This window comes from Crocuta crocuta, unplaced genomic scaffold (assembly GCF_008692635.1).
Source record: "Crocuta crocuta isolate KB4526 unplaced genomic scaffold, BGI_CrCroc_1.0 scaffold130, whole genome shotgun sequence".
Lineage (NCBI taxonomy): Eukaryota > Metazoa > Chordata > Mammalia > Carnivora > Hyaenidae > Crocuta > Crocuta crocuta.
In genome coordinates, this window is record NW_027527920.1 from 3780098 (window position 1) to 3807367 (window position 27270).

Genomic DNA, 27270 nt, shown 5'->3' on the forward strand with positions numbered 1-27270 from the left:
CTCTCTCTCAAATTAAATAAACTTAAATTTAAAAATTGAAATGTATGGAATCAGCAAAAAGCAAAATAGACGTGTACAAAATCAGTACACTACTGTAAGTAATGGCGTCATAAGCTTGAGAAATTCTCCTGAAACACTACGGAAAAATGGACATAGGAAGAATAAAAGGTAGGATGGGGATATGGAAGACAAACAGTATAGATGTAACAAACACAAATGGAAAAGCAATATTTAAATATAGAAAACAAAAGTTTCATGAGCTCAGGAAAGATCTAGAGAATGAAGGGGCACAATTGTTAAATGATGTGCAAAAGGTGTCTTCCCCCTTCTGGTAATAATCCTGGGGCATTTCTTTTAGAAAACTACCTTTCTCTAATTCCTTGGTCCTGGTGGGACTTAGAATGCCTACATTGTAGAGTTACCTCTTAATTTAGTTTGGCAACTCTAAAAAGGAACAGTATTAATTCTAAAATAGAGGCTTCAGGCTGTAATTTTAAAAAAATCACTGGAGATATTGTTCAGCTTCTCGGTTTGCAATCAGATAGGCCAAGTGCAACGGAATCATGTGCAACCTCTCTGACGGAGCCTGTTAGGCAGTGCAGCCACGGACAAAGTCACAAGCAGAGAGTAATGATAGAAATTTCAGGCAAAAGGCAATGTAGGGTGAGAGCAGCCCTTGATCAGTTAATAAAGTTCACGGCAAGAAGAAGAAATGATAGGTGTGCTGGAGAGCCCAATCATGGGTCCTACTGATCAGAGAGAGGGTCTCCAGATAGACCACAGGGCCTCCTGATATATCAAGGGAAGCGGCACACTCATCTCGTCTTCATGTAGAAGAGGAGCCCGGGCTGTTCTGTCTGGACAAACACAACCTTCCTACTCGGCAACACTGAAAGGGCAAACGTCTGCTTTCAGGCCAGCAATCACAGAAAGGGCAGGCTCTCCCTGAAGGAAGAACATCGAAAGAACAGATTCTTCCCAAAGCAAATTAGTGCCCGTGTTAAAGCAAGCATTTACCAAGAGAACAGATTTTGGAAAACCAAAAAAATCTTGGTCAGAAATTGAGAGTCAACTTCCTAGATCCTCTGTGTTCACCATTCACATATAAATAAGTGCTAAATCTTGATGTTTCTATTAATCTGCCCCCTTATATCATTATTGCTACTACCTCAGATCAAACTGCCATCACTTTTCACAGACTATTAGATTGGTCTTTCGACCATTCTGTCTCCACTTTTACTTTTCTCCAACTCCTTCCATCCCCCAAGTCTATTTCTTGAACACTGTTATCATTACTCAGAACATTTTCACATCCATAAACCAATTATGTTTTATTTCACAAGGTATGCCAAGTATTGTTTTTATTTCTATCAAAAGCAAATTCTAAAAAAAAATCACTTAATTTTCTTTTAGCTTTTTAGCTTATCTGATGTTATTTTTTTTTTTTAGAATTGGACATTTAATCTTGAATATTTTATCTCCTGATTTTTTAGAAGCCTAAGGTCAACCAAGGCTGTCTTCACTTTGAAATATATCAAATTTCTGTTTATTGGATTTGGATATTTTCAAACAAGACAATTCTCACTTAAAACTTCTTTCTTGGGGCACCTGGGGGTTCAGTTGGTTAAACTGATTTCAGTTAAACTCTTGATTTCAGCTCAGATCATGATCTCACAGTTTGTGATTTCAAGCCCTACATTGGGCTCTGCACGGTGCAAAGCCTCCTGGGAATTCTTCATCTTTCTCTCTCTCTCTCTCTCTCTCTCTCTCAAAATAAACTTAAAAAAAAAAAAACAACCTTCCTTCTTGTAGTTATAGAGCCTTGAGAAATAATTTGTATATTACAAATATTCACTGTTAATACATGGGATATTACAAACACTATGCTGAGATTATATGACATCACACAGGTCAACTAGCAAGGAATGAACATTTTTCATCAACATAATGGTTGGTAAATAATTCCTACACATTACATATAGATCAAGTGATATGTTATTCGTTAACAGGTCCTCTCACAGATCTTGGGTAAGGCCCAGTGAATTCTTAAAGGTGTATTATAATGTGAAAACTACATAAATATGTTTAATTCTCATATATACATTTTTAAATAAACTTTAAAATACTGCGACCATAAATGTTTCCATTAGTTAGTTACAAATAGTTTTAAAAATAGTGGGCTGCAAGACGGAAGGGCAATTTCATAGTGCGAATCCAAATTCCCCCAGGGTCCAGCCTCTGTCTGCCTCTCTCCCCTCATTCCTCACCACCTTCCATACATGCTAGATTCTCTAGCAGTAAAAAATAAGTTACCCTGTTGCTTGTAGTGTCAGTGCCTTTGCATATGACATTCTTTTACTGACAAAACCCTTCCATTCTTCTTCCCATTCCACCACCAGCTAACTGGGTAACTAGCTTCTCCCCTGCCAGAGGGAGGCTAACAAGCCTGGAGAGCTTGGCAGTTCTCAGGCCACCAACATTCTTCCCGCTCTATGCACACACAGAAGACACGCAGATGGGGCAGGGCGACACTGGAACCTAGCAGATGCGATCCATCTAGATCTGTCAAGGATTTCATTCACTACACTAGCTTTTCAGCAAAACGGTGAGACTAAGAGCTGGTATTTGAAAGCCTAGAGAAAATCATGCTGAAGTTTGTACTTGACCAACTGCAGGTGGCAGTGACAGATCTTGTTCGTCAACAGGGAGGGACTCATGGATCATTCCAGTATGTACATTCACCACCTCAGGAGAGGCTTTACCTTCTGCATGAGTATGTAGCTCATGTAGCCGTTTATAAATACTCACATTTCAAAGACAAAAATTTCAATGGAAGAATAAAGGACTAAAAAACAGCCAAGATGTGCTAATAGAGAAGAAGGGGGTTGGGGGGGTGGGGACAAAACAAACCAGATAGAGGAATTCAAACAGACAGACATAGAGGCAGACTAAATAAATGAAGAGAATAGTCCAGATTATAATCAGGGAAATGGAAATCAAAACCACGAAGAGATACCACTTTATACAAATACAAATATTTATACAAATACGCCACCCCAGTCCGGTGAGCGGCCCAGATGCAGGCCATAGAGTGTGTGGTGGGGGGAGATGGAGTGACCCTGAACCCTGCCTCTGGGTTACACGGCCAATGAGTGCATTTCCTGGGCTGCACATCCTCAGTGTCTTTGCAAACCACTCTGCCAATGTTACGGTAGATGGAAAATGGGTGACTCTGGGCTTACGGGATACAGCTGGACAAGAAGATTATGACAGATTACATGCCTCATCCTATCCACAAACACATGTACTCTTAATCTGCTTTTCTCTTGTGGGTCCTGCATCATTTGAAAATGCCGGAGCAAAGCGGTCCCCTGAAGGGTGACACCGCAGTCCCAACGTCCCCATCATTTTGGTGGGGACTAAACTTGACCTCAGGGGCAAGAAAGGCACTATTGAGAGACTGAAGGAGAAGAAGTTGACTCCCATCACCTGCCAGCAGGGTTTGGCCGTGGCTAAGGAGACCAGTGCTGGAAAATGCCTGCAGTGCTTGGTCTCCAAGCAGCGAGGCCTTGAGAGAGTGTTTGAGAAAGTTATTTGAGCAGTTCTCTGCCCTCTCCCGTCAAGAAGGGAAAGAGAAGATGCCTGCTGCTGGACGTGTCTGGGCCCCTCTCCTGCCCCATCCCCGTTGGAACCACTGTCCACTTTGCTCAAAAATGGTGGACACACAATGTGAAGTTTTGTTATAGACTATTTTTTCCATTAAACCAATTTGAACCAATTAGTAATGTTGAGGTTTTATTCCTTTAAAGTGAAAGACTTCAAACTTTCACATTAAATTAAAATGTAGCCTTAAAGTGGTAACCTTTCTTAAAGCTTTAGTTTTCAAAAGCCCCTACTCTTGCTCGAATTAAGGCTCAGTCGGTTAAGCGTCTGACTTCGGCTCAGGTCATGATCTCACGGTTCTTGGGTTCGAGCCCCGCGTCGGGCTCTGTGCCCACAGCTAGCTCAGAGCCGGGAGCCTGTCTTCAGATTCTCTCTCTCTGACCCTCCCCAGCTTGCGCTGTCTCTCTCTGACTCTCAAAAATAAATAAAAAAACATAAAAAAAAAAAAGAGTTGCCCAAGTACCTTGTGAACTAAGTTGCACTGTCATGCTGATAACACTAAGCACTGCACCATTGAAGACCTTTGTCTTTAAGAAGAGACTGCAGCATCTCCAGTTTGGAAATGCAGGCACCTCCCAGCCAGTGTCTCCCAGGAGAGCAGCACAGCCTCCTTCCTGAAATGTTGCCATCTAACCGCCTGCAATTCATCAGCCCATGTCCATTCCCTAACACCGTACCATGCATCCTAATGGAATGAGTGTACTGACTCAACTCTTTGGATCAATCTTTTTTTTTTTTTTTTAATGAAGCTTTTTTTCTTGGCAGAGCTTTTGGGTTTTTTTTTTTAATGTTTACTTATTTTTGAGAGAGAGACAGAGACAGAGTGTGAGCGGGGGAGGGGCACAGAGAGAGGGAGACACAGAATCTGAAATAGGCTGTAGGCTCTGAGCTGTCAGCACAGAGCCTGACACGTGGCCCAAACCCACAGACGGCGAGATCATGACCTGGGCCAAAGTCAGATGCTTAACCGACTGACCCACCCAGGTGCCCCTGGATCAATCTTTTTGATTCTGTAGTGAGATTAAAAACAAACAAACAAACAAACAAAAAACCCTCAGTGTATTCACTTGAGCTGGGATGTTGAACAGCCCTTTTACTCGGGTGTCCCTGTGATGCAATCTCTGCTGTGGTGGTAGATGCATCAGGGTGGGGTGTGTGCAGCCCGTGACACAAGCAAACAACGAAGACAGTTATTTTGACAAAATACGGAGGTTAATCTACACTACACTGTACACATCATAATAAAACTGAGTAAGTGTCACGGGTAAAATTTTAAAAGGCTGATCTCTGTCAAATGCAGTAAATGATGAAGAAAGGTCGGTATTATCACCAAGGGTTTTAAGCTTTTCCTTATTCTTAGACCTGCCATCCCTCCTGAAACTCGGCATTTAATTCATCTTTGAACTATCATTCTTATTGTTGCGAAGTTCGTGTTTTTCTTACAGAACCCCTTTTTAAGGGACAATATTCCTCCCTGTGTTATAATATCTTTCTGATAAAGCATTAGAAATTTTTTTTGCAGATTAATAAAAGTACAGTTCTGTTCACTGGTTACTTTATGCAAAGCCAATAAATGTTTTCCTTAGTTGTCTAGTAACTAGGTGTAAAAATCATGTGTTGTGGCTTTGCAGTTTTTGGTTTTTTTTAGATATCCTGAACTATGAACTTTCTGAACATCATTATCCTGCCAGATCACCAACACTGTACCCTAAAAATGCTGACCCTCCTCTTTGCCTCATGCCCCTGAACACTCGCTTCCTGTTGCTCTACGTAGACATATGTTCCTTTATATCTGGGAGGTTCTAGAAGCCTGTGCCCGTGCTAATGAAGTTCTGTACTACTTATCCATTGGTAAGAATACAAGGTTGGACCTTTCAACCTCCGGAACAAAATTTTCTACATTGTCAGTTACAGAATTGTGGAGTGTTTTTACATTGACCTTTTGCTAATGCAATTAGCAGTATGCTTTGCATGTATGACTTAATAAATCCTTGAGTCATAAAAAAAAAAGTATGACAATTCCAAATGTTGAAAAGAATGTAAAGTGACAGGATTTATTATGCATTACTGGTGGGAGTATAAACTGGTACAACCACTTTGGGTAATACTTTGATATTATCTTTGAAAGTTAGACATTAAATAATCTCTGATCTACCAGGTTCACTCCTAGATATACACCCTAGAGTACATATGGTACATGTAAGAAACACATACAAGAATCTGCACAGAAGTGCTACTCCTAAAAGGAGACAAACAAAAGGAAACAACCCAAATGTCTATCTACCAATAATAAAGTGAAGAAAATAGTTTTCATATAATCATTCGATGGAACTTGTAACAGCAAAAAATGAGTAAACTATTGCTATGTAATCAAAATAGATTAGTCTCAGTAAGCTAATGTGGTATGCAAAAAGCAAATACTAGGAGCGCTTGGGTGGCTCAGCTGGCTGAGCTTCTGACTTCGGCTCAGGTCATGATCTCACAGTTCATGAGTTCAAGTGCCACATTAGGCTCTGTGCTGACAGCTCAAAGCCTGGAACCTGCTTTGGATTCTATATCTCACTCTCTCTCTGTCCCTCCCCCACTTGCACACTGTCTCTCTGTCTGTCTCTCTCTCTCTTTCTCAAAAATAAACATTTAAAAAAAGCAAATATTAGATGACAATATATAGTATGGTACCTTTTTAAAACTACAACACAATACTACTACACAAGATATTTTATATATATAAAATATATATAAAACCAAATTTAAAAATCTACAAGGGAATGATAAAGTGAAATCCTGAATAGTGGTGACCTCAGAATAAAGTAGAAATACCTAAGTAGAAGAAGATCATTAGTAACATTCCAGTTGTTGGGCTAGCGTTGTATAATACATATTTTAAAAGTACGAAAAGACTGGGGTGCTTGAGTGGCTCAGTCGGTTGAGCGTCTAACTCTTGATTTTGGCTCAGATCATGATCCCAGGGTACTGGGATTCAGCCCCATGTTGGGGTCTACACTGAGCATGAAGCCTGCTTGGGATTCTCTGTCTCTGTCTCTGTCTCTGTCTCTCTCTCTCTCTGTCTCTGTCTCTCTCTCCCTCTGCCGCTTTCCCCCACTCCTATTCTCAGTTAAAAATAAATAAACAAATAAATAAAAATAATAAAAGACTAAATAAGAAAAAAAACTGTCATAAATATAAGGATTCCAAATGTCTTGAGTTTCAACTTTAATTTACTGCCAAGGAATTACCATATCTTATATAAACAGGCTTAATACCTTAATCTCATTTACTGATTCAATGAATCAGTAAAGTTACTCTTGAAAAATTCAACACAAGTATCATTGTTAAAACTTTTATCATACCTAACTTCTTAAACTATTTTTCAGGAAAGAAAAAGATGAAAGGGCTTTACAATACCTGATTTCCATGAAGGTCCAAAACATCTAAACTTTTGAGGTTCTCCAGATTTGAGATTTTCTTGATTCTGAAAATCAGAATAAGTAGAGTAGAAATATGGATGCATTTATTGTAAATCAAAACATGCTAGAGCATAACTCATTTTTATTTATTTTTAACATATTTTTTTGAGAGACAGAGAGAAAAAGAGCATACGTAGGAGAGGGTCAGAGCGGGGGACACAGAATCTGAAGCAAGTTCCAGGCTCCAGGCTCCAAGCTGTCAGCACAGAGCCTGACGTGGGGCTTGAACTCAAGAACTGCAAGATCATGACCTGAGCCAAAGTCTGTTGCTCAATGAACTGAGCCACCCAGGTGCCCCACATAACTCATTTTTAATTAAATGCTTTCTATAGATAAGTAGACAGATACAGAAACAGCTATAGATATATCTGTATAAATATGCATATAGTAAGAGATTATATGTAATTATATATAAAACAAAAACATATTTCCCATTCATTTAATTATAATGTTAAAGATGCAGTCCCACTGGGGGAAAGTACCAAAGACAGCTTCAAAGTCGTATCTTTAGGAAAAAGCAACTCTACTTCTAAGAACTTGAGGACAGTGTACTTATTCAAGGCAGTTCTCCTTACTTTAGAATATGGTCTAAACTCCTCACCTCTGTCCTCAAGGCCGAGAACCTTGTGTGCTGACTCTTCATCCAGCCTTAACTCCTACCATGGCTCAGGCTCTCTGCTCTGCCCACAGGGGCTTTCTTGCTCTCTCTAACCCGCCAAGTTCATTTCTGCCTTGGAGCGGTTACCCTTGCTGCTCCTTCTTGCTCAGTGTCCTTCCCCCAGAACTTGGCATGGTTCACTCCCCCTTCCTGTCTCCATTACCCTTCTTTCCCCTGCTTTAATTGGCTTCATTGCATTTAGCCTTGCCTAAAATTATATTACTTATGTGTTTACTTTCTTGTGATCTCCTTCCTCAAACCAAAATGTGAGCTTCAAGAAGGCAAAAACTTTGACATATTCTCTACTCTATCCCCAAAACTCACAACAGGGGATGGCACTGAGTAGGAACCCCAAAAATATTTGTTTAATGAATAAATACATGTATACTAACTATAAATGGATGAGTTTTTTTGTACAAGGGTACTCCTAATAAGATTATTTATTGCAGAGATAAATTAGACACCACGTAAGTCTGGACCTACTCAGTTAGTGAATATTTGGAATTTTTGATTTGCCATCTGTGAAAAGTGAAAACATTGCTATAAATTAAAAAACACAGCATTTTATCTCTAAAATGCCCCCTCTTATATTCCTTAATGATTAGGGCCCACCCACTGTGTCTCTGTCATTCCTACCTTTTCTGGCCGCATTCTGGCCCAACTGCCTCCAACTGGACAATTCTCTCTCTCACTTTTTTTTAATTGTTTATTTATTTTTGAGACCGAGAGTACGCACATGCAGGGGAGTGGCAGAAGGAGAAAGAGAGAGAAAAAATCAAGCAGGTGTCACACTGTTGGTGCAGAGCCGGACACGGGACTCAAACTCACAAAACAGAAGATCATGACCTGAGTCAAAATCAAGAGCTGGATGCTTAACTGACCAAGGCACCCAAGCACCCCATAGACAGCTCTAACAAAATAAAACAAGAACCACTTCCCTTTTATTTTTTCTCTCCTACGGATCCTAATTTCTTATTCAGTAGAGGGCATGGAGCAATGGCAAAGAAAGGGGAGAAATGAAGTTGATGCAGTCCATCTTGATCATCATCTGCCTATCACTATTTGTTTCTGTTGTCATTACTTACTGCCTCAAAAGAACCATTTCTACTTTCCTAAATGTTTCCAGAACCTGGATCATCCCTTGAAATTTCATATATGCTGATCACTGATATGGGGAACAAAGGCAAAAAAGAAAAAAATTAAATTTCCTTACACCTTACAGCCCATTGATGAGTCCTTGAGGCAGGCAGAGTGACCTTCCTCTAGGTACTGACCTGCCTCGATGTTCATACTTTGCTAAGGGCAAAAGGCAATCTTAGCTTAACATTATCTCGAACTCCAGCATCCTGTAAGTCTCCTTTAACATATAAAAACTCCTTTGGAAGCTTCCTTTATCTCTACCCCCACGATACATGTAAGCAATCATCCTTCAAGCATATGGCCCCTACATACATATGAAGGGTCTCCTGACCAAGGTTGTATTAGATAGCACCAAATGACCTTTTCCTAATAATAGCTAGCCCTCTCAAGGTCCTGGAAACCTTGCTTCCAAAATTCCTTACAGACTTCTCTCTAACCCCCTCCCAACTAGAAAGTATATAATCAAATGCTCCTCACAATCCCAGTGCAGCTCTTCCTGCCCACGGGTCCTGTCCCGTGCTTTCATAACACCACCTTTTTGCACCCAAGACATCTCAAGAATTCCTTCTTGACCACTTGCTCAGAAACCCCAACACTTTCATATGAATCCCCATGTAAACGTAATGCAAATTTAAGCATTGTGAATTTCCATCTACATTTGGCCTCAGCCATCTTACGTCATTGCCAAATCCAGAATTATATCACCACAACCAATTTAATCCAATTTATCATACACCTACTACTACGCACCATCACAATGGGATTGTAGATCCTCTTCTCTCCCTTTTCACACACACACGTCACACCCCCATCTTATCTTTTGTTCTTATCCTAGCCCTATTTTTCTTTAGTATTTTAAAAGGATTCCTCAAGCGTATGCTGGCACTATCAGACAGGAAAACAGACAAAACTTTCAACACAATTATTCTTCTGCCTGCTTTGCTCTTGAAATATTTATTACAGTTGGAAAAAAAACTACAATACCCTAATAATATGGATTAGGACAGAGACATGCTTTCTTTTAAGTTTTTAAAAATTTATTTATATTTAGAGAGAGAGAGGGAGGAGCACATGCGTGCACACATGCGAGAAATGGAGAGGCAGAGAGAGAGAATCCCAAGAAGGCTCCTCACTGTCAGTGCAGAGCGGCTCGAACTCACAAACCGCGAAATCACGACCTGAGCCAAAGATCAAGAGTAGGATGCTTACCGACTAAGCCACCCAGGCGTCCCCAGAGCGATGCTCTCTAACAGCAATCCAACCTCACAGCTAGTAGAGAAGTCTTTCATTCAACTCTTTTAATACTCCCACGCCCATGTTCCCTAAAACAGTGGTTCTCAACCTTCTGTATCAGAATCATCTCCTGGGCTTGCTAAAACATGGATTGCTGAGCCCCACCTCCAGAGTTTCTGAGATAGAGTCCAAACATTCACATTTCTAACATCTTCTCGGGTGGTGGGCGGTGCCGAGGCTGCTGGTGCAGAGATCACATTTTGAGAAGTATTACCGTAAAATACAGACCTTCCGCATCAAATCTCAACTCTCCTCTCGTATGGGTTTCAATGGAATGAACTCACCTACTTAGAAAATACTACAGCGGGGACGCCTGGGTGGCTCAGTCGGTTAAGCATCTGCCTTCGGCTCAGGTCATGATCTCACAATTTGTGAGTTCGAACCCCTTGTCAGGCTCTGTGCTGACAGCTCAGAGCCTGGAGCCTGCTCCAGATTCTGTGTCTCCCTCTGTGTCTGCCCCTCTGCGCTCGTACTCTGTCTCTCTCTCTCTCTCAAAAATAAATAAGCATGTAAAAAAAAATACTAAAGTATATTGTAAGGTTATAATCAGAGAGGCAGACAAAAATTTATAGATAAGGATATTTATATACAGCATTATCATAGCAAAAGAAACAACGTAATCATCTAACAGGGAAAATACTAAATATTACACCATCTATCTATCTACATATCTATCCATTATGCGGCTCTTAAAAATATATTTTCAAAAAAATGTTTTTTCAAAGAACATTTAGTAACATGGAAAGATGTAAATAATAAAATACATTCAAGTGAAAAACACATAGCATAAAACCCAACTTTATAAAACTGCGATCAGGTAAGTGGAGGAGGAGCGCTGGCCAGTGTAGAAAACCAAAACGCAGAAATAAGGCAAAAGAAGGACTGCATATTCCTCCAATGTCCTATTAGAGCACTATGAACAGGGTCCCCCATTCACTCTACTGATTAGAGCCCCAGCTCCACAAAGTTATGTGCTAACTTGTAGAAAACTTATTGAAGACATGATGATGATTTTTGCCAAGTAGGAATGTAACTTACTTTTGTCTGTTAGAAAAAACAACCCAGGGGGCGGTCGTTTCACCGCTGTGTAGGACGCAGACCTGCCTTATAAGGTAATCATATTCCGGCACTCTTTACTTTTCATTGACTATGTATCAGTTTCTCTTATCCCCCTTTCGAGCCAGCTTTGTCTTCCTACTAATTCCCTCATTACTGAGTTAATTAAAACACTGGCCTGTGATTACTATTTGTCGGGGAATTAATTAATTAATTAATTAATTAAAATTAAAGTTTTTAACATTTTGAAAATTATACACAAGGGATGGAGAGACTGTCTCGGCCTGGAGTTCTCTGCTTTGGAGGATCGATGTGTTCGGCTTCTGTATTCATCAGAAACCCTGGGCAGTTGTAAGGTCCTTCGATCTCAGAAAGCTTCGTGCGCAGTAAATCTTCCCACAGAATTCCACCAGGGCCTCGCATACCGTTAAGCTGCCTATAAAACTGTACCTACGTGTTGTGACTCCCAGCCCTCTTTTAGCTTTGACACACTTTGACACACTTTGTGACTCTCACTTCAGATTTGGATTGTTCCGGTGAAGAGGGAAAAAAGCAGGCAAGTCGCTGTCAGTGAATCTCAAGACCAACCAACCCTCTTGCTGTCTTGTCTTCAGAACTAAAGACAATCTCTTTGTCAGAGATTCTTTCCCCACCCCCAGTGCCTGAAATGACCTAAAAATAGAGAATTCGGAGGCAGATGAAGGCATCCTTTGACCAGGAGGTCACTGGTCAGATTAGGTCCTGATGTGTGAGATTTGCACAATCCTAGCCAATTCTCAATATGACTTGAAAGATTTTTTTAAAAAGGAAGTTCTACCAAATGGACTGAAACTGGAAAAAGGCAAGCTCGGCCCATGACCTCAGCACCCGCAGACCACTAGGGCTCTGTCACAGCCCGTCTCTGCAGGCTTCATTGTGATGCTGATGCCCAAATAAGGACTACACTCTAGAATCTCAATGAAGGCTAGGATTTTCAGGTGTCAGAGACCAATCCTTAAGTCAATCAATAGGAAAGGAATATGGAATCCCAGGGCCTGGCAGAGAGTTTTAGATCTATAGTCCTAGGTGATCAGACAAAAGAGCACAGAAGTCCTACCCATTAGCCTGTGATCACAAGGGCCCCAGAACCTCGCAAAAATAAACAGGAATACAGAAAGCAGAGGAGTTAGACGGCAAGAACTTCGGCAGCAGAGCACTTGGGGGGCGATGGGGTCTTCAGAAGCAATGTAAATTTCACATACAGACTCTGAGTGCATTTCAGCAGAAATCTTTGTGGGAGTTGCTTGAATGCAGAGGAATACAGATGCTCTGGATTTTAACACCTGGTTCCCCTGTCATGGACTAAAACATGGCGTTTTGCAAAGTGAGACGGAAAAAACTTTCCGGACTCTCGCCCAGCAGGGGTAGCAATACACCCAAGACGAACCCAAGGAGACCGGGTAAGCTTTTCCCTTCTCCCGCATCCCTCAGGCAGGTTTGTTCCTTGAGTACTGCCTCCGCACAGATTTGCATCATCCAGGCTCACATGCCCTTCGCTGTGACAAAGTCTGCGGGCCGGAGAATACCTGAAGGATTTGCACGGTTCTGATACTTCACAAATAAGCCTTCTGGGAGAACATGGAAAGTTGTCTTTCTGACTTTCTTTTTTATTTGAGAACACTAGCAGCTCTAAAACTGTTTCACGGCTATTTTCTTTATGTGAAAAATAAAGTAAAACACGACCAAATGCAAACAAAACAAACAAAAAGACGCAGTAGAAAGAGGAGAGTACTTTAGATTGCTTTTACCTGATTGACCAAGGTAAGGATCTAGAAAAGGGCATTATGTCCCTTAGACTTAGAGAAGCAAAGAGACCTTTGAAAAGGTCAGAAGGTCAGATGGGACTCATGTCTCCAAGGCATAAATTATTTTTTTAAAACTTAAAAGTTTATTTCTGAAAAGCCAGAGAAGCTGCAAAGAAGAAGTAGGGGAAAAAAAAAAAAAACAGATTGAGAGATGGTTTAAAACATGGGGACCCAGGAGCTGCGCTTAGAATTTATGTTTAAAACTAGCAAAGGAGGGGCGCCTGGGTGGCTCAGTTGGTTAAGCGTCCGACTTCGGCTCAGGTCATGATCTTGCGGTTTGTGGGTTCGAGCCCCACGTCGGGCTCTGTGCTGACAGCTCAGAGCCTGGAGCCTGCTTCAGATTCTCTGTCTCTCTCTCTCTGCCCCTCCCCTGCTCTCTCTCTCTTTCTTTCTCAAAAATAAATATGCATTAAAATTTCTTTTAATAACAAAAAATAATAAAAGTAGCAAAGGAGATTAAAAATGCCACTAGGAAGCACCTTACCCCAGGACTGAAGGGAGGGCCCAGAGGCAATGGTACTAAAGAATAAATGGAAGCTGCACAAACAGATCAATAACTCCAAGGATCAGAAAGTAGTTAAGAAATCTCTGGGAGAGACAACAGGGAGCACCTAGAAGGGAATGCCTTAAATGTATGGAAAGTTGACCTCTTACTCTACTCAGCAAACCACTCCGCTGGCGCACTCTTACTGCGTAGTTTGTATGTATCTAATCTTGCAAAAGCCACTTCGCATGTCTGTGACATGAGAGAGTTGATCTCTGAGGTCACTTGAAGCCCTGATACTCCATGCTTCCGTAATTTCCCCAGATTCCCTCCGGCTACCATAATGCTCAGTTTAATGCTTGAACCAAGTATAGGTGATAAATTGTATTTGTGGGCACTTTGAAGAAACCACAGAGAACAGGGCACCTGGGTGGCTCAGTCAGTTAAGCATCTGACGTTTGGTTTCGGCTCAGGTCATGATCTCACGGTTCGTGAGACTGAGCCCTGTGTTGGGCTCTGCTGACACTGCAGAGCTTGCTTGGGATTCTCTCTGCCCCTCCCACATCTCTCTCTCTTTCTGACAAAATAGGTAAACAAAAGTTAAAAAAATACTTTAAAAAAAGAGAGAGAAAAACCACAGAGAACAGACACAGCCTAGAATTCTGGGACATGATCTTGGAAAAAGCACCTTATTACTACTGGCCAGTGAGAATAAAGAGGTAATTCAAAATCCATGCTGGGGAGGTGGGAGGGAAGGGAACCAAGCTTAGATATAATGCTGTATCTAAAATTCATCATTTGATAATATAAAAATCATTTTTGGAGTTTGCTAAACAGCCCTTCTTTGTAGGCATTGCAAAAGCTATCTAGTAAACCAGAATGGAGAGAAAAGTCATGGATAAATCGCAAGGAAATTAGTCAGAAATTGTGTAATTGCACTACACTAGAGAGGGACTGGGGCGGGATGCCTGGGTGGCTCAGTTAGTTGAGCGTCCAACTTCTTCAACCGGCTCAGGTCATGATCTCCTGGTTTGTGGGTTCGAGCCCTGTGTCAGGCTCCATACTGACAGCTTGGAGCCTGGAGCCTGCTTTGGATTCTGTGTCTTCCTCTCTCTCTCTGCTTCTCCCCAGCTCATGCTCTGTTTCTCTCTCTCTCTCTCTCAAAAAAAAAAAAAAAAAAAAAAAACATAAAAAATGTTTAAAGGAACTGGGGAAGTTTATAAAGGATATAATATTAAGCACATACTGAGTGAAAACACCATCCAGAAAAGTATCAATCAGTAATTTGACAAGCACAAAGTATCAAATATGTACCCTCAGTCAAGCACTGAGAATTACAAGTGAAACACAAGCCTGAAGTGAATACTCATGCTTACATAATATAGCCCATGAACAAATAAAGTTAAGGCCAAAGTTTGCTATTCACTCCCATATAAGATATGGCACTGGAAAGCAATGGAAATAATAAAATATGCATTCAATAAATATTATTTGGTTTGGCTGTTAGACTGAATCTCATAAGATAAATTATGATTGAATCTTAATCCATGCAAATACTCTTTCCAAAATTTAGCCTATTAGTTTCTTAAGTATTATTCAATTCTGACATGCTATCCGAACACCAGAGGACTCAACATTAGCCCTAAGCAAATAAACAAATCTGCTCTCCAAAGATTACCTGTTTTTCCCCAGCAGAAGGACACGGAGGGATCTCAGAGTAGAAAGCCCGCTGATTTCTTCAATTTGGTTATCATATAAATCCAAGAATATTAGCCTCTGTAGATTAGAAATATTTTGGATCCGAGTTATAAAATTGTGTTGAAAGTTCAACAAACGAAGGTGTTCTTCTCCATCAATGATAGGACACACAGTCAGCTTTTGCCTAGAAAACATTTGTAAAAGTAAATAAAGCTTCGATGTGACAATCTGCCTCCTCTTATGAATGTTATTAACAGTATATTTGTGCCCCCATGCTGTGAGGAGGAAAAGGCAAATACAACCACTTCTTGTCTCCAGGAACTATTGTGAATCATTTGACAAAGGCACTTCTTAAAATTAAGTCTAAGCTCTCATTGTATTAAAAAAAAAAAATCTCCAGTATCGATTATTTCACATAAGATGGACTTAACATTAGAAAACACTCAATGTAATTGCCTTCTGTGGTGAAAGTTGAGATGATTCAAAGAGCCATGACACACACCCAGAGCCATGACCTTGATGTCAATCCACTGATAGAGTGTCCAGCCAACTAAGTCATCAGGGAAAGAAAACAACAACCCATATATACAGGTCTCTCACAACATCACTGATTCTAGAGCTGAATGACATCTTTGGAAGAGCAAGAGCAAGAAATCCAGCCATCCACAGTTCACTTGATGGAAAGTTTCATCCTGAAATCCATTCAGGGAAAAGAGGTCCTCAGAAGCTTAGATTTTAAAAATTACGATTACACGTTCAACATTAGCTTTAGACTTTGCAGAACATTTAGAATGATATAGGATAGGATGAAACCTTTACTAATCTATGCCTTTAGCCGTATCTGAAACACTCGGTCTGTATTATGCAAAAAGCCACCATGTATTACATGTGAAGTAAGTATGTGCAGGGCCCTTTAAGAACTCTACTAGTGCAACAATATGGGCCAGGTAGGGAGGGATTCTACTCTGAGATTTTCAACAGTGTTCAAGGAAAACGTGGCTCTATTGATCAGTGCATGAACAACTCTAATGGGGAGAGATTTATTAGAACTATTTCCTTTCCGTAAAAATCAAATAAAAAGTATCTATAGGAAATAAATCAAACATGAGTAAAACTGTGGAAGTGCTCAGAAATGACCTTATTTAGAGAAAACAGAATTATTAGCACAAGGAAATGACTGAACGTTAATGGTCAACAAAGGTATGATGTTTAGGGGCCCCTAAGTGGCTCAGTCAGTTGAGCGCCAACTTCGGCCTGGAGCCTGCTTCAGATCCTGTGTCTCCGTCGCTCTCTGCCCCTACTCCACTTGCTCTCTGTCTTTCTCTCTCTCAAAAATAAAATAAACATAAAAAATTTTAAACAAAAAAGGTATGTTTAAAAATATAGACCCTGAAGGGGCGCCTGGGTGGCTCAGTCGGGTAAGCAGCCGGCTTCGGCTCAGGTCATGATCTCACATTCGTGGGTTCAAGCCCCGCGTCGGGCTCTGTGCTGACAGCCAGCTGAGAGCCTGGAGCCTGTTTCAGATTCTGTATCTCCCTCTCTCTCTGACTCTCCCCTGTTGATGTTCTCTCTCTCTCTCTCTCTCTCTCTCTCTCTCTCAGAAATAAATAAAACATAAAAAGTTATATATATAGACCCTGAAAAAATCAGTTTAAAAAGAAGGAAAGTAAAATATAATAGATAAGAGTTGAATTCTTTTCATGTGTGCTTAGTATTTTGAATTCATTTTATGCATTCAATTATACTACATTTGTTCCTTGTTTTACCAGTTATAAATTAATAACTTACAAGTATTCTAGTTTGAAAGGTATATCTTTATTCACTCAGCAAAAAAACTTATATTGTCTCATTTTTCCTGCTCCAGTCTTCGTCTGTTTCTCATAATTAAACTTACCAATCCCCACAGCTTCTAGGTCATCCAAGTGTTGAGTCAGTCATGACTGAGAAAGGAAAATAAATCATCTCCGACCTCCCTGTTACATAAACTATTGTAGCTTAAAATAAAGTCACTTTCTCTGATTCTAAATGTAGTGACTAAGTCCCAGATCCAAGGCTCTCACCCATGTACCCCTTCACCCCCTTAGTCCCTGCCAACCAGCAACACAAGAGAACACACACACATAAAAGGCGGGTGCTCTCTGCGGGGGTCATTCTGCCTACAAAAGCCCCGAGCTGCTGCACGTCCTTCCCACGCCAGGGGTCTACTGGGCTGCACGTTTGCCTCTGGGTTTCCCGCTTGGTGCCGGAAGGCTGCCTTGCTGGTGCCCCCGGCCTGCCCAGCCTCCCAGGGCAGCCAGAGCCCAGCTCTCCAGGCACTGCTGCTCAGCTGGATGCTCCCCTTGGCCCCTCAGGCTCCGGGCTCAGAGGCTGCAACGTGGCAGATCTGCCTTTGGAAACCTCGGCCGCTGCCCCCGGCTCTCAAAGCCCAAGGGCCTCGCTGCCAGCCCCGCTTTCGAGATCACACGCCCTGCTACTGATCGAATTATGCCTGAGCTTGCGGGCATCTGTGCGATCCTGCCATTTCACACCCAGCCTCTGAGGCCGAGTCAACCCCCTTGTCCTGCCTTTCCCTGGTAAGCAAGTCTCCACCCGACCAGTCGGCTTCCTCACCCGACCAGTCGGCTTCCTCCACCCTGGGGGGCTTCCTCACCCCAGATGCCCAAGATACAAGGGCCGTCTGCACGACTGCCTGAACCACCACAAGCTACCACGCGAGTGCCTACCCTGTTATCTCTCAGCCTCACAAACACTGGCTCCTGTTAGTATAAGGCACACGTGACTGTAGGGCTGAGGTGCTATTCTTGGCTGGACTTTGAAAGACTGAGATAAAAATTTCCAGAAAATCTCTCAAAATGTTAAAATGGTATCGGAGAAGTTACAAATATTAGACAGCATTAGATCACAAAACCCAGCGATACTGCAAAGCTGTCACGAGTTAGTGGTGCTCTGCCCTCAGTTACAGCGGCCCTCAGAGAGCTTCCCATCTAGACACACAAACGGTCTGTGACAATTTACTGTCAGGCACCGCCAATGTAAGAAGTTTGCTTAACAACTCGCTCTTGGAAACGCAGAGGGCTTCCTAGACTTAAAGCGAGGGGTCACTCATTCCTAAGTTTTTCAGTCTGTTTTTCCAAGACTAAGTATATTCCAAGTATACTGACTCATTCCCAAGTTTTTTAGTCTGTTTTTCTCCCAGGCTCTGTTCTAGGTGCTAGGGATACAGAACTGAACAAAACCCCCAGTGTCTGTGGAGCTTATATTCCAGTAAGAGAAGACAAACAATAAACTTGACAAGTAAAACATGTAATGTTAGAAAGTGATGAGCGCTAAGAAGAAAGATAAAGCAGAGAAGGGGGCTGGGGAGTATCAGCGGGGAAGGGGTAGTAGCTTTAGACAGGGTGGCCAGGGAAGGCTGTCCCCAACGTGATACCATTTGAGTAAAGATACCATTTGAGGTGAGGGAGTGAGCCTACAGAGATGTGAGGGAACCGCATCATAGGCAGAGGGAACATCAAGGGCAAAAGTCCCGAGGTGTATGCATGCTTGGTGTATTCAAGGGGCAGCAGGGCAGCAGGTGTAAATTTGGCAGAGTGAATGAAGGAGAGATTAGGAGTGAGATAACTGGATAGGGCCCAGAAGGGCCCATATGAGGACCATATGATACATTTTTTTCTATCCTAAAATCCATTTTTATCAAGGTCATACCCTAGAATTACTATACTACTCTTTCAGGGCATAGGTAAGCTCTGTTACATTACATAGCTGTAAAATCCCTCCCCACACCTACCTGAGAGAACGGAAGAGCTAGAGAACAGGAAAAGGGAGAGAGGCTTTTGTACTTTTCCAATCTTGTACCATGCTTATTATCTAGTAAAAAAAAAAAATAATAATAAAATAAATTGCCCTCACCTTTCTAGGGTCAACCTGTCTGAGTAAAGAATCTTCTCTTCAGAAGAACGTTGGAGAATGGGAAATGATGGCATTGATGAGCTCGCCAGATTGATATGATCACCTATTACAAAAGATACACAAATTACTGGATTAGGAAAAACCTCCAACATCTGAAGACGAAAGTTATCTTATTTTTGGAGAACTCTGGCCCCTACAAGTATCTTTTCTGGAAAGTACAGTTTCCAGAGCTCTCTACATTTAAAATTATTACATTTGAGTTTGTCTCTTTCCTCCTCAAACCTAAACTATGTGTTCTGTATAGATGTTCTGTATAGACCAAATAATTTTCCCTCACCCTAAAGATTGGTTGAAAGTACAGAACAACTATAGGGCTATCTTTACCCCGTTATAAGGCTGACCCCTAGTACTAAACTTTAACTCTCTTAGAATGCAGATGGCGGTCCCTCATTACCAGATACGTTTGGGCCAGCACTATGACAGCCCTGCCGGGTTCTGGGCTTTGAAGGTGTCTGAATGGAAGAATCTCCAAATGCTGATAAGGAGCTCATGGTAGTTTTCATTTCCAGCCCACATAGGTCTGTCACGTTTGTTGTGGACGAGATGCATGATGATTTATTACGAGGCGAAGGGCTTATTACTCTTCCGTCTCCTTCAAAATATCAAAAAGTGTGTCACAAAGCTACACAGTACATGATGTTGCTACTGGAAATACAGAGAAAGTAGTTTGGGATAGCAAACGTAAGGCTGGCATCATCACTTTTTCTTTGTATGTTCAGCTACTATTAGTAGAAAATACTGCAGAGACCAATGGATGTGGATAAATGTCATACAATTGTAGTTAGGGTGCACAGGGTGTGATACTCCTATAAGGTGAATGGGCTGCGGGCCTATCAACCTGACTGCCAGCAAGTAGCTTTCAATTGAGTGGCCAAACACATATGAAATTAACAAACTATACACAAAAGGCAGAATGAAAATGGTATCTGTTATATATTCACACATAAATGTGACAATTATTTTTCATTTAAGAAGATGGCTACGCATGGGTTTGGGGGGTGGTGGATTTTATATTCTAAAGACCCAGAATAGTGTACAATGCCTAAGAACAGATGCTGCGAAGTTCCAGAAATGAGGTAGGATTTGAGTCATGAGGGGACCATTTGAACACCAGAAGAAATCTACTGTATTTTCTCCTATGAAGAGAATATTCTTGGGACGCCTGGGCGGCTTAGTCGGTTAAGCGTCCGACTTCCGCTTAGGTCATGATCTCGTGGTTCGTGGGTTCGAGCCCCGCGTCGGGCTCTGTGCTGACTGCCAGCTCAGAGCCTGGAGCCTATTTCAGAGTCTGTGTCTCCCTCTCTCTCTGACCCTCCCCTGCTCACACTGTCTCTCTTTCTCTCCTATAAATAAATAAAAAATATTTAAAAAAAGAGAGAATATTCTTGAAAGCAGCAATGGATGTTGAAGGGAGCAATAAGCAGTAAGAAGGAAACGATGGTTACCAGAATTCTGCTACTTAAATGGACCAATAAGGTGAAAAGATAAACCCAAATCTAAGAAGCTAACATACTTTCAGGGAGACCATCAGACAATACGGTGGTAACTTAAAATCAAGTTCCATATAGATAGTATTAAAAAGCTGTAAAGCAATGGTATCTGCTAGCTTCTGTGGGTCTACAAGGTATAAACTGAAATATCACACAGCTAGCTTCTTGCGCAAAATGATCAGTGCTCATACTCCACTTTTCTAAATATCATGAAACATCACAATAGCTGATAATGATGTTCTAGAGTATATGCATTCAGAACTGACAGCATGGCCACCAATGAATTGGTCTTGGGGTAGGATTCAGCTCCTGGCAGAATACCAAAGAAACCATGATTCAGTACATTGATGTGGAAATCAAACTTCAGATGGTTAAGCAAAAAACAAAAACAAACTGGGGGCCCCTGGGTGGCTTAGGCAGTTAAGCGTCCGACTTGCACTTAGGTCATGATCTCGCGGTTCATGGGTTCGAGCCCCACGTCGGGCTCTGTGCTGACTGCCAGCTCAGAGCCTGGTGCCTGTTTCAGAGTCTGTGACTCCCTCTCTCTCTGACCCTCCCCTGCTCACGCTGTCTCTCTCTCTCTCTCTCTCCTAGAAATAAATAAAACATTAAAAAATTTAGAAAAAAACTAGTCTTGGGATTAACTGATTAAGATGTAACTGGTGAGCTAAAGATTATAAAGGAAAAACTCCAAACAATAGACAAACTTGACTTTTCTTATTAGCATTAGAGTTAGATTTTTAAAAGCATTTTGTTAAAGCTTCAAACCAATCCTCAGTTTAAGAGACAGATTTAAACTTCAAAAGACTTGGGGTGTAGAGGAAACAGAGTAATTTCAGTCATGCTTAGTGAACAAAGGAGTTTTATCCTCACACTTTTCAGCTGTTATTATACACAGAATGTATGATGAGCTTACTATCAAGATCAGTGTAATATATATATTTTTTGTAAGAGCCATATATATATACAAGATATATACATATATGTATGGCTCTTACAAGATATATATATATATATATCTATATCTATATACAGGATACAGGTATCAAGTCTTAATATTCTAAAAAGCCCAAAAGAAATTACATACCAAGTTTTAGACTTACCGGCTCAAATAAAACATTGAGCTTCTTTCCTTTAGACTGAGAGTACCACTGATTAATTTATGCTGTCAGGCTACCATATACACTTAATTAATTTTGAGAAAACAAAGAAAAATAAAAATAAGAAGTGGAGTGAAATTAATTATAATGATTATAAGGATGCAGTTTATTTGATAAAGATTCCCAAACTTTCCTGATAAAGTGCTACTTATAATTTCTCCAAAGTTTCATGCCTTTGCAGGTAGAATGGTGAGAACAAAAGTCAAGAAAAAAACTACACCGCCCTGTGGACTTCTTTGCATGAAACCTCCTAGAACTATGGAGGAGGCACATTTAGAAACAACCGGGTACAAATGAGTAGCCTATTCTAGAGAATGACTTTGAATAAAATCCTTCAATGGAAAAAAGGGTTTATTTTTCCCTAGAGCATTTTCTATTTTATGAGTCATTACTTATGTATAAAGCTTTATTCATCTGTTAGGTTCACAAAATTCAGTGTTCCACACTATTTTCTCATTACCAAGTATCTAGTAATACCTTACCATTTAAATAAATTTACCTCACCAGTCCTGTAGAAATCTGTATATAAACTTACTCTTCTAACTCAAGAATGGCTTGGAAGAAGTATGTATTGACCCATGATACAGAAAATAAATTTAAGATATTATTAGCAAAAAGATGAAGAAAAGTCACAATGCAAATATAAATCCAGGCTCACATCTGTAACTCTGTGTCTAACACAGTGTCTAGCACATAGTACATACTCGATAAATATGTACTGAACTGAACCAAAGAAGGCAAGATGGATGCTTCCTATAGGGTGGAAGTGCAGTTAGGTGGATGCCATGTCTAGCATGGCCAAGACAAGACTGTAGGACACAGGAAAGAGAAAAGTCATGTCGATTAGACAGGCTCAAGAAGGTCCTGAAGTAACAAAGCAAAAAATAAAAACTAATTAAATATTCAAAATGGCCCTGGGTTCACGTAGTGCTGAGATGAACAATAACACGCCTACACTGGTCAACACTCTCCTACAAACTCCTAAAAGGTAGGGGTGGTACCGGTCGCAAGGATTCTGTAGTGCTTCACACTAGCCCATTACAGATGGCTCACAGTTCTCAGCAACCAACTAACAACTCAAATGTGCTCAAGGAAATTTCTCCTTGAACTGAAAAATACATTTCAGACATATGACCAGATCATAAAAGGCAGTGTTTTTCAAAGCACGGTCTACAAACCATAGCCATCAGAATCACTCAAGACATTAAAAATGCACATTTCCAAGTCCCACTCAAGGCACACAATATCAGAGTGGGAAGGGGAAGAAAGGAAGGGGAGTATTAGGAACTTGCCTTTCTAACAAAATCTTGGGTGATGCATACTAAAGTTTAAGGCCTTTGATATAAAATACTTATAATTATACACACTAGTAAGGGAAAGAAAGATTTTCTTCTCTACTCCTGATTTGTCACTCTTCCACTGTTTCCTTGTTTTCTAAACATCTGTGTTCCTGTACTCTTACCCTCATTAGTTAGCCATTTTTCTTAGTTCTTTTTTTTTTTATAGTTTATTGTCAAGTTGGTTTCCATATAACACCCAGTGCTCATCCCCACAAGTGCCCTCCTCCATGCCCATCTCCCCCCTCCCCTCCCCCTATTTTTCTTAGTTCTAATACAGTATTTGGAAGATTCTTTCCCATTCTGTGGTACACAGCCCACCCCCAAACTACAGTGTAATTGCTTTTTCTGTATAGGAAATAATCTACTTTGCTGTGTATATAAAATCAATTCTGATCTAAACAAATACCGAACCAATTTGATTAATGAACCATGGGTTACTAAACCATTTCATTTTTCACTCAAGTCTGTTTGGATTTGGGTAGCCGAAATTATTAAACAATATTACCCAAGGAAGATAAACCATATCTGACCTCTACTTGCAGACAATACCTTGCCTACTTGAGTAGTTTCTTTCAAGGTCATGTTGCAAGAGTCGACCAGGGAATGACGGCGTTTCTCTATTTAGCTTGAATTCAACCTAAAACACATATTTCAGGAAGAATTTCATCGTAAGGCATGATAAAATTACATACAATACTGATACATGCTACAGCAGAGATAGGCCCTGAAAACATGTTAAGTGAAAGAAGCCAGACACAAAATGGCATATCGTGTATGATTCCATCTATAAAGTACTACTAATAACAAAATCTACAGAGACAGAAACAGATTTGTGGCTTTCAAAGGGGGTGGGAAGAGAGAATGGGGAGTGATTGCTTAATGGATACAGGGACCCCCTTCTGGGTGACAAAAAGTTGTGGAACTACATAATGATGATGGAGGCACAATCTTGTGAATGCACAAGCTGATACGCTAATTGGTACAACTTTAAATGGCCAAAATGGTAAATTGTATGTTATGTGGTTTTTTTTTAACACACACACACACACACACACACACACACACACACACACAATATCAGAGTCAGTTTCATGAGGTCAGATGAAACCATGTTCCAAACCACCTGCAATTCCTCCATACCCTCGGCAAAGACACAATGATTAAAAGAATCATTTTCTAGGAAACAAAAGCAAGAAACATACAGCAGAAACTAAATTCTGTTGGAAAAAGTCACTATGTTTTTATCATCAGAATTCCTGTAAGTCCAATTATAATAAAATTGTATATCTAAACCTTCTCAGAAGGTTTCTCTCTAAATTGATTTTAAATTATTTGGTAGAACTGAGAAAAACAAAATCAAAACAACGTCTCATGATTAGTCACAGAAAAAACCCTAAATACGTATCTTAAAAACTATGATGCTTCTGATTCATACACACTATACATATTATAATAGCATTTGTATCCTAATTTTATGAATTATATGAGCTAAAGGTATTTTCTTAGAACATATGTCTACCCTGGAGAGAGCAAATGGTTTGAAGAGAATTTGGACGAGGCACACAGTTCCTAGAAGTACATTATAATGATAGAACAGGATTTGTCCAGTGAGATCTACTCACAGACTTTTGGAGGGAATCCATTATGTCCAATTATAATAAAGTATACTTTCAATTAATCTAGCTAACTGCTATTTATCCAAGACGATCAAATGATCTATTTTCCCAGTGTTTATTTTCATATACATAATATCATCAACTACTACCACCTTGACTAATGGTGTCTATCATCCTTTTGACCCTCCTTACCCTCCTCATGCTGTTATTTGTAAATTGTCCTTCACTTTAGAGTTCCCTCTGTGGCATCAATTGAACAGGTTTTTTTTAGGAAAAATCTGAATTGTGATGGTTGGAGATATCCAACTTGGTCAAACGGGGAAAAATTGTCTTCAGAAGGTGTGGGAGGTAGGTGAATATGTTTGAACGCTGAGGTGAGATGGGAGGGAAAGAAAATCAGGCGTATTAAATCTAAAGCGAGGTGTAATGGAAATGCCAAAGATACTGCACACAAATTAGGGGGAAAAAAGAATCTTATGTTCGTATCTTAACTTCTAAATAACATTAAGCCTAATGTATTTCCACTGCTAATGTATTATTTTCTCCCCTGATTTTAGATGGAATGTGGAGATGTATGCCCCCAAATTATCACATTTTATCCATTATAAGATGCCGTCGGTAGTAAAACATACCATCATTTTACCCACTACCAAGAAAGAAAAATCTTTCCCCATTAAACTATAACATGCCACGAATTCCAAGAAGAATCCTGATTTAAGAAATGTTTAAATGTAAAAAGGAAAAAAAAACTCAGATGGCTCATTTGGTTAAGCCACGGGCTCTTGATTTCCACTCAGGTCATGATCTCTCAGTCGTGAGATCGAATCCTGCTTAGGAGTCTGCACTGAGCATGCCGGCACCTGCTCAGGATTCTCTCTCTCTCTCTCTCTCTCTGCCTCTCCTCGTTCATGCTCTCTCTCTCTCTCTCTCTCTCGCTCAAAATAAAGAAACAAACATTTAAAAAAAAAGAAGGGAAAACTCACATCTTAATCATTGATGAAATAAGAATCAGCTTTTAAAAGTGGCTTTTGACTTTATGTGAGCAGGAAAGAAAAATTTGTTTTAGCTCTGCTCTTTAAATCATGCTATTTGTGTAGATTATAAAATAATTTATCTTCAATTTAAATACAGATCTGCTTAAATCTTACTTTGCTTTTTTCGGGAAGCGATGATGTCTGAATAACCAGATGAAGCCCACAGTTCACCTGCAATGTAAAAATTAAAGCATAAAATCTACTCTTAACTTAAATACCCCCCCCACACAAATATTCCTCCCCAAACCAGTACAGATGAAGATATAACAAAAACTTGGAATAAAATAGAATGCTTGCTTTTTGTTTGTGGCAAATGATCCTGTTCTGAGGATTTGCTGAAAACAATAAAATCAGGACAAAGAATTAAAAGGTTTCACTGTGATTTATTTTCCAAAATGTCTACAGCGATTTAACCCTCTACCTTAGCACTTCAGGTTTTTGACACTGGCCCTTCCAGGTCTAAGTAAATACCTCAGTGGGACAGGTAAAGGAGGTGGGAGTGCCTATTATTAATAATAATTTGTCTTAATTTAAAGGGGAAAAAAAGGGCTGGGGGCTGACCGGTCATAAAATGAATCCTAGCTTTTCGCAGCAGACCAGCTCCACCTTCTGGGAAACCAAGAACCTGGACAAGACTTCGAATACCCATCATTCAATATCAGATACCCTCCAAGAGCCTTGGTCCAGTCCACGAATCTCAAGCCTCGGTCAGACAATAGCTTGAGGACACTCAGCGGTGCTGGTCCCAATAATACAGCCCATCACCTAGGACAAAGACGCCAGTCAGAGAAACGATACGAATGGGAAGAAGGGGAAAGTAGGAGACCCAACCTACGTTGTTCGCAGCCCGGCCAGACACAGAGCGGTATTTCCCGGGAATCATGGCAGCAGACAGTCCAGGATCTGTTAGATCTGCCTGAGAAGCGACGCTGCAGCGGAGACTCAGAGACCGAAAGGGGTCATCTCCCAGGCAACCCGCTCAAGGGTTACCATGGAGACGACCATTTCCGGTCTGGTCCTCTCCGAAATCCACCCGCCAACCCAGTCGGCAGAACCTCTGGTGATGCTCGTGGGGGCCCGCCGCGCCCCCACTTCGTCGTCCTACTTTCCGGGCGTCGTACAAACGGAGCGGGAGTGTGGCGAAGAGGGGGCGGGGAAGAGGCCGGCCTCCTCGGTCGCCGTGGCAACCACCACTTCCGGTCCGTTTCTTTTTCCGGCCCAGCTCAGCTCGGCCCGCGCGAAATTTGGATCCCTCTGCCCGCGGCCGCCTGCTCTCGGGGGAGGACTGGCGGGAGCGGCCAGAGGCCGAGATCCAGGCACCGCGTCCCCGTCTGTGGGGCCCCGGCTCGGCACTTGGG

The 27270-nt window shown here is 41.0% G+C and overlaps 1 protein-coding gene, 1 long non-coding RNA gene and 1 pseudogene across 5 annotated transcripts in view; 2 read left to right on the forward strand and 1 right to left on the reverse strand.

The window, feature by feature from the left end:
- The window catches only part of LRRC49 (leucine rich repeat containing 49), a 153251-nt gene extending 125992 nt beyond the window's left edge, over positions 1–27259 (reverse strand). For 2 of the 4 annotated variants that reach the window (XM_077746272.1, XM_077746263.1), the window contains exons 1-2: positions 10138–10403; positions 7069–7135 (exon numbers count right to left, since the gene is read on the reverse strand). In XM_077746272.1, coding sequence (XP_077602398.1) covers positions 7069–7135; positions 10138–10217 — 147 coding nt within the window. In that variant the 5' untranslated portion in view covers positions 10218–10403. Of the gene's footprint in view, positions 1–7068; positions 7136–10137; positions 10404–15283; positions 15488–19212; positions 19316–19666; positions 19865–23811; positions 23900–26026; positions 26084–26747 lie in introns of those variants that run through there. The other 2 variants (XM_077746250.1, XM_077746256.1) reach the window with 2 other exon arrangements.
- On the forward strand, positions 3078–3807 carry LOC144218929 (ras-related C3 botulinum toxin substrate 1 pseudogene; annotated as a pseudogene).
- LOC144216849 (uncharacterized) lies at positions 12237–19471 on the forward strand. The gene is made up of 2 exons (XR_013330772.1): positions 12237–12716; positions 19221–19471. It is a non-coding gene; the product is annotated as an uncharacterized LOC144216849 (long non-coding RNA).
- Positions 27260–27270: the final 11 nt, after the last annotated feature.